Source organism: Sturnira hondurensis, unplaced genomic scaffold (assembly GCF_014824575.4).
Source record: "Sturnira hondurensis isolate 20B ecotype Veracruz unplaced genomic scaffold, ASM1482457v3 Scaffold0019860, whole genome shotgun sequence".
NCBI lineage: Eukaryota > Metazoa > Chordata > Mammalia > Chiroptera > Phyllostomidae > Sturnira > Sturnira hondurensis.
The window spans coordinates 268,273-281,597 of NW_028092491.1; the positions used below are offsets into that span (position 1 = coordinate 268,273).

The 13,325-nt window shown below is 37.6% G+C and overlaps 1 protein-coding gene across 1 annotated transcript; it reads left to right on the plus strand.

Annotated features, from left to right (window-relative positions):
• The first annotated feature begins 11,054 nt into the window (after positions 1-11,054).
• LOC118974831 (olfactory receptor 4C15-like) lies at positions 11,055-11,876 on the plus strand. Its single transcript, XM_037028413.1, has one exon. The coding sequence runs from the start codon at positions 11,055-11,057 to the stop codon at positions 11,874-11,876; it is 822 nt and encodes a 273-aa protein (XP_036884308.1).
• Positions 11,877-13,325: the final 1,449 nt, after the last annotated feature.

Consider the following 13,325-nt stretch of genomic DNA (forward strand, 5'->3'; position numbering starts at 1 on the left):
TAGTTGTCGAACTTCCGTATAATTCCATTTTCTGGTTTTGGGTGTGTCCCAGTTCTCCAAAACTTTTGTTGTATTCAAACTTGGTTGTGGGAGAAGGCACAGTGTTTCTACCTATGCCTCCATCTTGGCGGAAGTCCTCCCTTACATTTTACTCTCATCTTGATAACCGCAGTGATCAGAGCTAATCCCTAGGGCCTGGACACTTACAGAGTCAAGGTTTCCACCTTCAGAAGGTGATGATTAGACAAGATGTTCTGAGAAATTACTCCTCTGGAAATCTGTGCCTGAGCCTCCTTCAGTGGGGGTGTCTACACTAATAAACTCTGGAACTGCGATAAAAGCTAGAAACATAAGTAAAAACCTACACAGTCTCTGGAAAACCTCTCAAAATTAATTCTGTGTGTGGTGAGGGAGAAAGGATAGTGATATTTGGACAAGACAGCACTGTCAGTGAGTCAGTGGCTCTTTGGGATGTTTGTACTGCTCCTCACTAAGGAGAGGAAGAGGCAGTAGAGAGTTTGGCAGCAGAAATAAGTGAAGGTCAGGAAAGAAGGGAGGACAGAGGACAATGCATGATGAAGAGAGAGGAAGGGAGAAAGGAAAGTCAAAGTGTTGTCCAATTGGGAGAGAAGCAGCTTTATCTTTCTTGTTTCTTGAACATTAGTTTTTGGTGGATGAGCACTTGGAGGCAAATAATTGTCCTTGGCTGTTTTGTATATTTGATTAACAGAAAAGAAGTCTTGTTTCTGTTGTTTGGTTCTATAGTATATCAAAAGTCAAAATTCAGATTTTGGAGAAGAATCTGGTAAGAAAAGTGAGGCCTAGGACTTTTAAATTTGGTCTTTTAGTTTCACGGGAGATTATTTTAAAATGTGTGTTTTCATATGGAAGACAACCTAATCCATGTGTATAATTCACAAGCCTCACCAACTCCACTTAAAATTCAAAATCTCATAATCAAGTACTGTCATGACAGCTCAGTATCCAGATTTATAATTATCATCACATTGGTACTAGAAATTATTACTCCTATTGCTCTGGAATAATGAGGAAAGGACAGAATAAACTCATAAGTATGTGAAGCATTTCCATCAACTTAGGGTAAAATTTATGTTGCCCCCAAGATTCCCTATAGTATGGTTCAGGAAAGTGGTGGCAGAATAAATATTTTGTCCGAAATGGGACATTTGTCAGAGCTCTCAATACCATATAGGCAAGAAGCTATTTAGTTTCATACTACTTTCAAATAAAAAATTTCTCTAATTTCTTACAGTTCTGTTTTGAGAGCACTTGAATCTGGCCTTATGAAGATTATACTTAAGTGTGTTTGATTCTCAAGTAACCAAGACAGTCAGGTTAAAACATCAATTCTTATCATTTGGTATTCCTTCAAATATATTATTGTGTGAAATAATTTTATTTGTGACTAAATGAGAACTGAGGAAGCTTCAGGAATTTTCTTCACATTGTTCAATAATAGACAGTCCAAATATTTGTATATTTGAGATAAGGGCTTAATTAGAAAAGGTGAGAGAAACATAATGGAATAAATAGACTGGAATCACAGGATGAAGTACAGCTGGGTTAAAGACGTATACAACACACTAATGTTTCCTGAGGATGAGCAAATCTACAAAATCCTCTAGGATGAGGTGAAACTTGGAGCTCTGAGTAGTTTGATATTTGACTCAAGCAACACCTTGCAGAAAGATCAACTAAAGGCCAGAATAGTAAAAGTGTTGGAAAGCTGCAGAAAAGACTGTGAACCAGGATGCCCCACCCTGGTCAGTTATGAGATTGTGTGGCTGTCTGTTCCTCTACTTGATTTGGAAATCATCAAGGAATAGAATGAATAGGAGGAAAGACAACAAAAATTACTAAAAGAAATATTGTTTCCTTTCCTGCCAAACTAATTAATTACAAATTCTATTGATTGATTTTTAGAGGGTAAGAAAGGGAGAAAGACAAGGAGAGAAACATCAGGGTGTGGTTGCCACTCACATGGTACCCAGTGGGGAACCCAGCCTGATACAGGCATGTGCCCGGAGTGGAAATTGAAAGTGTTCCTCTTTGGCTTGCAGCCTACACTGAATCCACTGACCTTCACCTGCCAGGGCAAGTTTCCACCAAGGTTAATAAAAGCTGGAAATGTATAAAACCAAGAATCTAACAAATTCAAAGCATAAAATTCATGGAGGACATTACAATTAAAGGTATCTTATAATAAATTGGTCAAAAGCAACAGCAAATTGTTAAAAGGAGCTAAAGAAAAAAGCCACTGCGCACAGAGAAATAAGGATAAAAATTACAGCAGAATTCTCACTAGTAACAATGTAAACTATGTGAGAGTAGAGTGAGGTCTTTCAAACACTGGAGTTTTCATCCATACAGCTGGTTGGTTTTGTCACTTTTCACAACTGGGATGGAAGCAGAGGTGTGAAAATAGCTGATAAAAGCATTTGCTTCTGTTCCAAGAACCCATAGACCCTGAGGTTAGAGTTTGCCAAATCCAATTCCAAAATGACAAAGAGCAAAGTCATGATGATTTGAAATCCAGCGAAAGTCCATTCCAATCTGAGAGCACATTTCATTGTGGATTCCTGGATGTCATCAGGCAGAGCTTTAATGCCATGTTTCCAGATGTTCTCTGCAACCTGATTCCCAGTTTCACCCAGGAGGAGTTAACTTTTCATACTGATATGACAGTGACCTGCCTGCATGCTCAGTGTGCTAGCACCTTTCTCTGATGTCACTCAGCAAGAATAGAAATCTTGGCAGTTGTTAGTTCTTCAGTCTTACTCCAGTCACTGGGAAGTCTAGGTTATTTCCACTTTAGCAAGGTCTTCTGGGAAATAATCAAAAAGAGAATTTTGAAAATCTTTGTGGGTAACAGAAGTGGTACCTAGAGCATCCACCATCCTCAGGTAGTTTCAGGAAGAGCTTATTTCCTCCTCTCCAAAGACTATATTTTTTAACTCTGTCTAAAAAATACTCTGTCTAGTATCCTGCATTTACCTTTGTTTTCACTTCTCACACTTCCTGCCCTATCCTGGACACTTTCTTAACCATCTTACTGGAAGAATTCAGCAAAACCCCTTCGATGGCCATTATTTTCTACAACTGTCCAAACCAAACAAAAAAGTGACAATATTACAATTTTAAAACATACTTTAAGGCAAATACCATATGATCTCACGTTGAAATGGGACCTAATCAAGAAATCAAATAAACAAACAAAATATAACCAGAGATATTGGAATTAAGAACAAATAGACAGTAAACAGGGGGGAAATGGGAGGCGATGATGGGGTGAAACAGTTGAAAAGTTTTCAGGAACAATTATAAAGGACACAGGTACCAATCCATGGTGGGGGCAAATTAGGGGAGGGAGGTGGATATGGTTGGGGTGAGGAGAGGGAGAGGTTGGGGTAAAATGCAGACTGCTGTACTTGAACAAAAATGAAATAAAAAATAGAATAAAAATGAAAACAAATATAAAAAGCGATTACATGTGTACTTGCATGCATACCTGTGATTACTATTACAGAACTGTGGAAGCCCTATTCATAGAATTAATTAGTTTGAGGCAAGCAAAAGAGATAGGATTCCATCCTTTATCAATATAATGTGTTAGGTTAAAAAAATAAATGAAGCAAAAGTGCTGCAATTTCATTTAATTTGTAACTATACTTGTGCTTGTTCCTGAGGTGATTTACTGTTATTTGCAGCTGAGCTGTGGTTGTTGTTATTGAGTTCACATTTTGAAAAATACATTAGTTTTTCCATTATAGACATAAAAATGTCCATTATTTTTATATTTCATATGCAGAGGGAAACCAAAGTGAAAATCAAAAAAGAAACAACGAGACATTCTCTGTAAGTCATCACTAAATTGTTCATTAATATTTGAAAGTAAATGTTCATATATTAGCAATGAATCTGAATCCATGACTGATTTGTAAACAGAAACATTATGCTGATTGCATGTGGCAGTAATCTCACATCTTATGCTATCATATTTCTGATGGGAAGAAATGTCAGGAATGACCCTGAAATGGCATTGAGATCTTCAGCTTCTCAAATGCTGAGGCTTAGGCTGATAAATCATCTGGACTGATACATCATTTGGGATGAATATTAAGGCCGAAGATGAACTTCACAGAAGGATTTTAAAAAATATACAAGGTATTTATATTTGAGAAACAGTTTTTCACACACTGAAATAGTGACTTTAAATGCCATGTATATAAACAGTGGTGCTGTGCTGGTGCTCTGAATGACACGAAGGTGAGGAGAGGGATGCCAAGAAGGTATTTTGTGTAAAGGCAGAGAGTTGGCATAAACTCAATATTGGGGAGAAAGAAAAAGGGCTCAGACATAGTTCATGCCAGGGAAACCCATTGGACCTAGAAATGCCATTCAAGGAGGCTGATGTTGTATCTTCAGATAATTCACTATGTTGGGGAAATTGTGTCTGCAAGTAGGAGACATTTTCAGTAGCTCAATAGTAAGATTCATCACCAAAGCTTCTTCCCAAAAAGTCTTGGGTTGCTACGAGAATATATCACTGGAGAGTTGTTAAAAAAAAGAGTCTGTTAGTGTTGAAGTAGTTTTAGCTCCAAGCATTCTAAATAATTAAAGGATTGCATCACTCTTGGAGACCATGAGTCCATGTTGGGAGGACATAGTGACCACAGTTGGCCATGTACAACAGGGAATCTACTTTTCCTTCCCTGGTTTGTGAGCCAAAGGTTAGGCTGGAGTCCAGGCATCTGTAATTAAGGCTGGTCTAAACAATACATCATCATCATTGCCTCAATATAGCTCATGACCCCAAGGAGTAACACCTCAGGGAGACAGTTGGCATATGTGTGTAAAAGTCTATACCTCAGGTAACAAGTCACATTGGATTTAAAAAAAAAATGAAGGTTTAGTTTTTAGAAGGCATTTTTATGCTTAGGAGTAATGTTGAGTGGAAGGTACAGAGAATTCCTATATACCTTGTGTATACAAAGCTTCATATACACATGCACAGCCTCCTGCCATTATCAATGGCAGAGCAGTATATTTGTTACCCTTGGTGTACCTACATTGGCACATCATAATGACCCAAGTCCACAGTTTATCTTAGGGTTATCTCTTGTGTTGTGCATTCTGTGAGTTTGAACAAATGTGTAATGACATGAATCCATTATTATAGTAATATATAGAGTAGTTTCACTGTCCTTATAATCTTCTGTGCTCACTATTCCTCTACTCAACCTATCCTGCAAATCTTCATATTGAATTATTAAATTGCAATACAAGATTAACGTAAATCTACCTTTCTGAGGCCACCTTTTTGAGGCCTTCACTTTTAAGGGGCTTCATGTAGGCTAAAGGACATGCAGGCTCAACATTCTGGACGTTCATCGACTTTTGGAGATCTGCAACAAATCACTAAAATAGTTGAGGTGATGCATCTCATAATGATTTTCCAAACAGAAGATCCCGTTTCACTTGGGTAGGCTTTTGAGCCCGGGCTTAATTCTGGGGAGCACAGAACTTTATGATATCATGCAGTACTTTGAGGTCCTTTATTTTCATTCTTCTCTGAACATCCACAAGTTACCTTTAATTATTATAGGTATATAGACTTCAATGGATACATTTCTATGAATATGTTTCTTATTAATGGAAGCATAATCATATAACTCAGATTTCAATTTCTAGATCATATATTTTAATGATACTTAAAACAAAAAGGAATGTCTGCTTCAAAGACTCTCTTCCCTTCACCAGCCTATTTTCGTGTTCATTTTTTTTCTCAAATACAATACAGAAAAGTTGAGTAAGAATTGACTTTCAGGTTGCAGGCACCACACTAACTTCTCTGGGTTATACTTGATACTAAATGAGAAGAAGTAGGAAAGTTTTTGTCTTCTAATGCTGGAGAGTTGTTTTAGGGCCCTGGATAGGGGCAAAGTAGTTTCTTGGGGATAAGCTTCCCCTTCTACCAAAGACACTTCTATTTCTTCTCCCTGTGTTTTCTTTAACACCTTCAATCATCCTTTGCATTGGGCTCCTATCACCTGGTATGTTTGTTCATCCCAAGGCACCACAAACCTCCAAAACCTGTTTGCATTTGGTTACTGAGAAAGAGGTGTGTTAACTTACTCTTCTGTAGGATAAACAGATAAACCCAAGTTAAGATTCCTACAACATGTGGGATGCTTCTGATCAGTGAAGGAAAGAAATTTTTAGGGAATGTCACTCTCCAGGGTGCTAATATTGTATGTCATTATGTCTTAAAATATTCCCTTATGCTTTCTGAAAGAGATTTTACCCCTTGTATGTCATGGAGGGCTGCTTTTTAAAAGGGATAAAAATACTTGGCACCAAGTTAGAGAGTTCTCACAGGTAAGTGACAGATTTCTACCTTTGAACTCAGAAATGCACCTATTTTAAGTAGGTTCACTTAATTTTCCCCAAGTGCATTTGATATGATGAGTAGCCTCAGATTTCTAATTCAGAACTGGTCAGGAATAGTTACATGGCTGAACTGAAAATACTGTAGTAGTATTGGTCGTGGATTTGCCACTTTCTTAAAATAAACTAAATCTCTAGGGCAATAGGAAAAAAAGAAGGTTGAGGCATCCATCAGGCAGGGCATATGTGGACATAGAAAAAGGTTATTTTTTTTCAAATTCCAGAAACAGTAAGGGTGTACAAATGAGACATTTATGGACATCAGCAGAGGATTATAGAGAGGAAAGAAAGGACTCTGGAATCTGAAGAGTCATTTTCCAGATACTCAAAAAGAAACATATTTAGCTAGGTAGAGCATAAAGCTTTTATTGCTAAAGTAAAGAATACACTGGATTTAAAAAATTTAAGTAGAAGAGTAATTTGAATGGGTTATTAATTTATTCTTTTAATTTTAATTATTGTATTTCCTAGAAGAATACATGCAATTTGACTGATATACAGAAATAGTACATATAAATGCATGTAAAACTCGCTGCTTGAAATATGATTATAAGGTAGTACTTATGACAACCTTATTACTGATATTTCATGTAGTTTTGATTATTATATACATTTCAAAGTTGAAAAAGGAATTTCTATTATTTTTGGAACAAATGATGCGAGCATTAGGTTGGTGAGAAAATGAATGAGAAAGAAATAGTGGGCACTGGGGAGAGTGGGGAGGCCAAATTCACAAGGCTACAATCCCATGAGGTGGCCTAAAGCCCAGAATCCATGGCTGGGAGGGGCCCTGCACAATCTGGTGCAGCTCCAGTATATTAAAACACATGGCTGTGAAGAAAGGAAAGACCTTGAAATCTTCTAGGAAAAATGCAAACAGAATCAGCTGCTTCCTATAGAAGTACATGAACTTCAAATTAATTTCAAAGTGAGTATGGAGATTGGGATGGGCTTGGCCAATGATATGGCTATTCATGGAGGCTTTGCTATTTTTATGATTTTTCCTGTATGATTTTATGTATGTTAGCATGTTAGTTCCACTAATATACATTAATTCTGCTGGAGACAATAAAATTATAGTCAAAACCCATCTGCTTTGCTTTTAACTGTTCAGGTAGAGGATAATATGCTGTTGTGGGTTTTAAAGTTTGATTCTTTTCAGTTTGCTGAATGACGCTCAACCCACAGAGCTACACCAGTGAGGGCTTAGGCTTGATCCTTAATGTTAAATCTATATACTGAAAGTACGTCTAGGGTATGTTCTCTTCTAGATCTTAAAATCATATTAGAATGTGCAAAGAAGCAGAATTATTACCAGTTTTTATTTTCTCACTTAACATATTGCACACAAGCCTCACCATATGTCCTCCTATTTTTTAGCATTCACAGCATCTTAAATTTAGTAATCTGATTTGCATAATCATGTCCGTATTATTGAACATTTTGTATACTTCTAAATTTTTATTGTTATAAAAGACATTCATCATTGTCAGTTACAGGACTTACATTGTCTCATTTTATCTTTAGAAAATTTTTTCGGATTGGATTCCAAAAAAAGGAATAGAAACATGTTTGCAATCCTGAAAATATTTGTTAAAACACTTCTGAAAGGATTACATGAAAAGAAGGAGTTTGAGCACAATTTAAGAATTAATATAAATTTCCTCCTTTTAGTGAATTTATTGGGGTGACACTGGCTAACAAAATGATACAATTTTCAGATGCACAATTCATCAACTGATCATGTGTACATTGTATTGTGTGTTCAGCACCCCAAGTCTAGTTTCTGTCTTTCACCATTTATTCCCCCATACCTTCCTTCATCACCCCCTGCCCTCCGCACACCCTCCCTCTCCTTTGCAATCACCACATTGTTGTTAGTGGACATGAGTGTTCTGTCTTTTCTTTTTCTGTTTTGCTCAGTCTCCTCACTTCTCTCCCTCAGCAGCCTTCACCTCCAATAGCTGTCAGCCTGTTCTATCTATGAGTCTGTCTCTATTTTGTTTGCTCCTTAATTTTGTTTATTACATTCCACGTATGAGTGAAATCATATTGTATGTCTTTCTCTGAGTGGCTTACTTCACTCAGAATAATGCTCTTCAGGTCCATCCATACTGTTGCACATTAAGCTTTTCTTCTTTTTAAAAGCCCAGCAGCATTCCATTGTATAAATGTACCTTTAGTGAGGGTGAGGATATGGAGAAAAAGAACCCTGGTGCACTGTTGATGGGAATGCAGATTGGTGCAGCCACTTTGGAAACAGAATGGAGATACTTCAAAAAATTATTAATGGCAATTGCCTTAAGACTCAGTGATTGTACCTGTGGGAATTTATCTGAATTTACCCAAAACACTAATTTGAAAGAACATATGCCCACACTGTTCATTGCTGACAAGCTGATAACTGCTGGATCATACATTGGTATCATTTACTTTTTAACAAATGTTCGTTGACTGATTCAGTGGCCTTATAGTGTTTGCTTATTCTCTTGTTTCTGGGTGGAAATTTGTAGCTGAATACGGTGTTCACAGTGCAGTTTTGTTTAAGAATGTCTAGTACCTTGGGAATTTAATTGAAATGGCTATTTTAAAGTAAGCATTAAGACAAATATTATGGTAAACAAGCATATATTTATTGCAAATTTTTCTCATTAGCTCTGACAGGTTTTCACAAAGATCGCGTTATTTTTAATTCTCACAGTAAATTTTATTTATCGCTTTAACAAACAGATTTTATGTATATGTACACATGCATTTGGAACATAAATTTCTGTGGTATGTGCTGGTGAGGACACAACCATTCTTGAAAACTGATGTGTAGCTATGGAAAATACTCAATAGTTGGAGTACTTATCTGGATAACTCATGGGTAATGTGGCCGACCTGCTAATTGAGGAAATAGTTACTACAATTGCCCATGGTGCTTACCGTACCCAAATTTTACACTTTGCCAATTGGACAATCACCAGGATTCTGTGGGATGAGCAGGTAGGTTATACATGAATATACTTACTATGCAATAAAGTCATATAAATGACAAGTTGTACAAGATCAGATTGGGCCGCATAGTATAAATAATTAGCAAATATATAAAAAAGTCTCAAGACTATAGCCAAACTCAACATATTATTTCTATTCTTCACCTATGTGGTTGTTGCCATTTTGTATGTGTAGTAATTGGACTATTACTTTCTGAATCTACATCACTTGCTCGGTGTCATCAGGGGACCTCCTTCAAGCATGAGCAAAGGACTCAGAAGACTTTGATTTCCACAGGTGCAAGAAGACAGCAGAAGGGCCAACTCTGCTCCTTTGTCTCTTGATGCTTTAGGAATACTCAAGTGTTGTAGCTGGGAGTCTGTGTTTAAATTCCAGACCCAGCATGTGACTTGACATTTTTTCTTTCAGCATGGATTATCTTCCAGGAAAATAGGGATAATAACATCTAACATGGACTGTTTCCTAGGACTATTTCTTGAACAGCTACTTTCTTTATATTAGTTCCCTTGGTCATGCTGACAATACCCTTAATTAGGTAGGTATTATAATTTTTCATACACACCCATTCTTATTTTAAATGATGAATGAAGAAAGAACCCAACTCCACATGTGCATACTTGTTACATGTTAGTATAGAGCTAGGCACCTTTCCCTAGAGCTTTCTTTTATAGGGAATGAATGAATTCATCTTTCTCGTTTTGTTTTTTAATGGATTTATTGGGGTGACATTGGTTAATAAAATTATAGAGACATCAAGTGTACAATTCTACAGTACATAACCTGTATATGGTATTGTGTGTTCACCATCTGAAGTCAAGCCTCCTTCTATAACCATTTATTCACCCTTTAACCTCTTCTACATACCCCTGTGCCCACCTCTGCTTTTTTCTGGTAATCACCACACTATTGTCTGTTTCCATGAGTTGCTTTTCTTAATTCTTTTACCTTTTCACCCATCCCTTAACCTACCTTCCCTCTGGTAGCTGTCAGTCTGTTTTCTGTATTCATCTTAAAGGCCCAGATCAGTTTAGAGTTGAAAAAAATGGAATGAGTAGTGATGATCTTCAAATGAGTCTTAAACTAGAGGTTATTTCTTCTTTTCTTTGTAGATAAGGTCATCTCTGGTCAGTGATAGCATGTGACTCACCCCAATTCCCTTCCATCTGTTGGCAGCCATGACCACTAAATTACAAGTTCTCTGGCTCAGTGTGGATATGCCTTCAGAATCTTACTCACCAATTCACTCCAGGAAAAGTGATCTTCTTTGTCAGTAGAGATCAAAACTAATGCGACCTTCCTACTGTGTATGAATGCTTCTCCTGCATATAAGCTCTGGCCACTTTAAAGTATTGTATAATTTATTTCCTCCTGACTTCTTCCTGGCCTCCCACTACATCCTTCAGCAAATTTCTAATTTTCTGTTCTCCTTTACAACAGAAGCATGTAATCAGCTTTTCACATGGATGCACCAACTGGTCAATGACTGTGATACAATGGTATCATAAAGTGGACTCAGGTGACTTTTTTCTCATAATTGTAGATTTTATATTCTTACTCTGGAGGCAATTATCTTTTCCTTGGAAATCATGCAAAACCACAGTTTTGTAACAGAGTTCATCCTCTTGGGGCTTTCACAGAATCCAAAAGTTCAGAAAATAATATTTGTAATACTTTTGTTGAGCTACATGGCAATTCTCGGGGGCAACTTGCTAATTGTGGTGACCATCAGCAGCAGCCCAGCACTCCTGGGCTCCCCCATGTACTTCTTCTTGGCTTTTTTGTCCCTCCTGGATGCCTGTTTCTCCACCGCCATCAGCCCAAAGCTGATTGTGGACTCTCTTTCTGAGAGGAAGACCATCTCCTTTGAGGGCTGCATGACCCAGATCTTTGCTGAACACTTCTTTGCTGGAGCAGAGGTGATTGTCCTCACAGTCATGGCCTATGACCGCTATGTGGCCATCTTCAAGCACTTGCATTACTCTTCTATCATGAACTGGAGGCTCTGTGGCATTCTGATGAGGGTGGCCTGGACAGGGTGCTTCCTGCATTCCACAATACAAATTCTCTTTGTTTTACAGCTACCCTTCTGTGGCCCCAATGTCATTGAAAATTTTATGTGTGAGTTGTACACAGTACTAGAGCTGGCCTACAAAGACAGTCACGTATTTGGCTTTTTTGTTGTGGCCAACAGTGGGTTAATGTGCATCATGATCTTCTCTTTGTTGCTTGTCTCCTATGGCATCACCTTGTTCTCTCTGAGAACCCACAGTACTGAAGGGCAGTGGAAAGCTCTCTCTACTTGTGGATCTCAGATTGCTGTTGTGGTTTTGTTCTTTGTTCCCTGCATAGTCATGAATGTCGGACCTCCATCCACTTTCTCCTTTGACAAAACGATTACAGTATTTTAAACCATCCTAACGCCCTTGCTCAATCCTTTGATTTACACCATCAGAAATAGGGATGTGAAAAATGCCATGAGAAATGTGTGGAGCAGAATAATAGTAGTTGGTAATGGAAGATGAGACTTATTTGATGGAGTCTACACTCAGTGTGTGTTTTAAGACATGATGCAGCTGCTAAACATAATTCCTGCATTAAAGAGTTAGAGTCATCCAGGGTGCCTAAGTCTTCCTTGGCTTCAGCACTTTCAAAAGAATCTCTGCTCCCCGAAGTTGTAAATAAACCATAGATTGCTAAATTGGTAGATTTTTCTGTTCTGTGAGAAATCTCACTTGAAGAGATTTAGGTTGAGAATACGATAGGGCTCTTCTTTCTCCACACCTGGGTTTCCCAAAAGCCTTGTCCATGATTCATAACTGCACCCTTTTTCTAGTTCTGGAGCAGTGATATTGCAGTAAGTCACAAAGACAGAAATTGAGTTTTGTGATGAAATCTTGCATCAAACTATCCTCCCTAATATTTTCTTTTGCTTCCTCCCCTCTCTGTCTTTCCGTGTGCTACCCTCTGATTCTCCTTTTCTTGGTTCTGCTCACCTTCACTCCTTTTTCTCTCCTGTCCTCACTTCACTCATTCTCTACACATTCATCTTCACACTCTTATTCATTTAGGTATCTATTTTCTGCTTTGGTAGTTGCTTCACCACGTAGTATACAGAACCTGATTCTGCAGTTAGACTAGAAAATTAAGGTAACAATTTGTGTCTTTCTTGGAGGGCTCAGGATTTTTGTTTTCTAGGATTTACATGATCCTAGAAAGTCTTCATAAAATGTACACAAAATTGGTGTGCAGTTTTATGTGATATGGATGGTGAATGCTAGAGAGAGGGGCTATTTAGTAGTACCTCACTCTAATTTAACCTAACTGTACTTGGAAAAACTAACTTCCTTCCTTTCTTCCTTCCTCCCTCCCTTTCTTCCTTTATTATTAATTTATTTTTTATAGTTGTCCAAGTAAAGTCTCCATTTACCCCGAACACTCCCCATCACCTCAGCCATACCTACTCCCCACCCTTGATTCTACCCCTGTTTTGTTTTTTCCATGAATACTTTGTACATGTTCTTGACAACTCTTTTCCACTTATTCTCATTATCTGCTCCCATCGTTCTTCTGGTTATTGTCAGTTTTTCTTAATTTCATTGTCTCTGGTTATATTTTGCTTGTTTGTTTCTTTTGTTGGTTCCCCAATAAATGAGAGGATCAAAAAACTATGATACATTTAAGTGATAGAATACTATGCAGCAGAATAAAAGAAAAGAGTTTTACCCTTTGCAACAGCATGGATGGAAATGGAGAGCATTATGCAAAGTGAAATAAGGCAACCAGTGAGACAGAAATACCGTATGATCTCACCTATAAGTGAATAATCTTTCTGTATCTCAGGTCTAAGTTTCAACATT

Bases quoted from the DNA above. Each gene is read 5' to 3' on its own strand.
- LOC118974831 (XM_037028413.1), top strand. From the start codon at position 11,055: ATGCAAAACCACAGTTTTGTAACAGAGTTCATCCTCTTGGGGCTTTCA.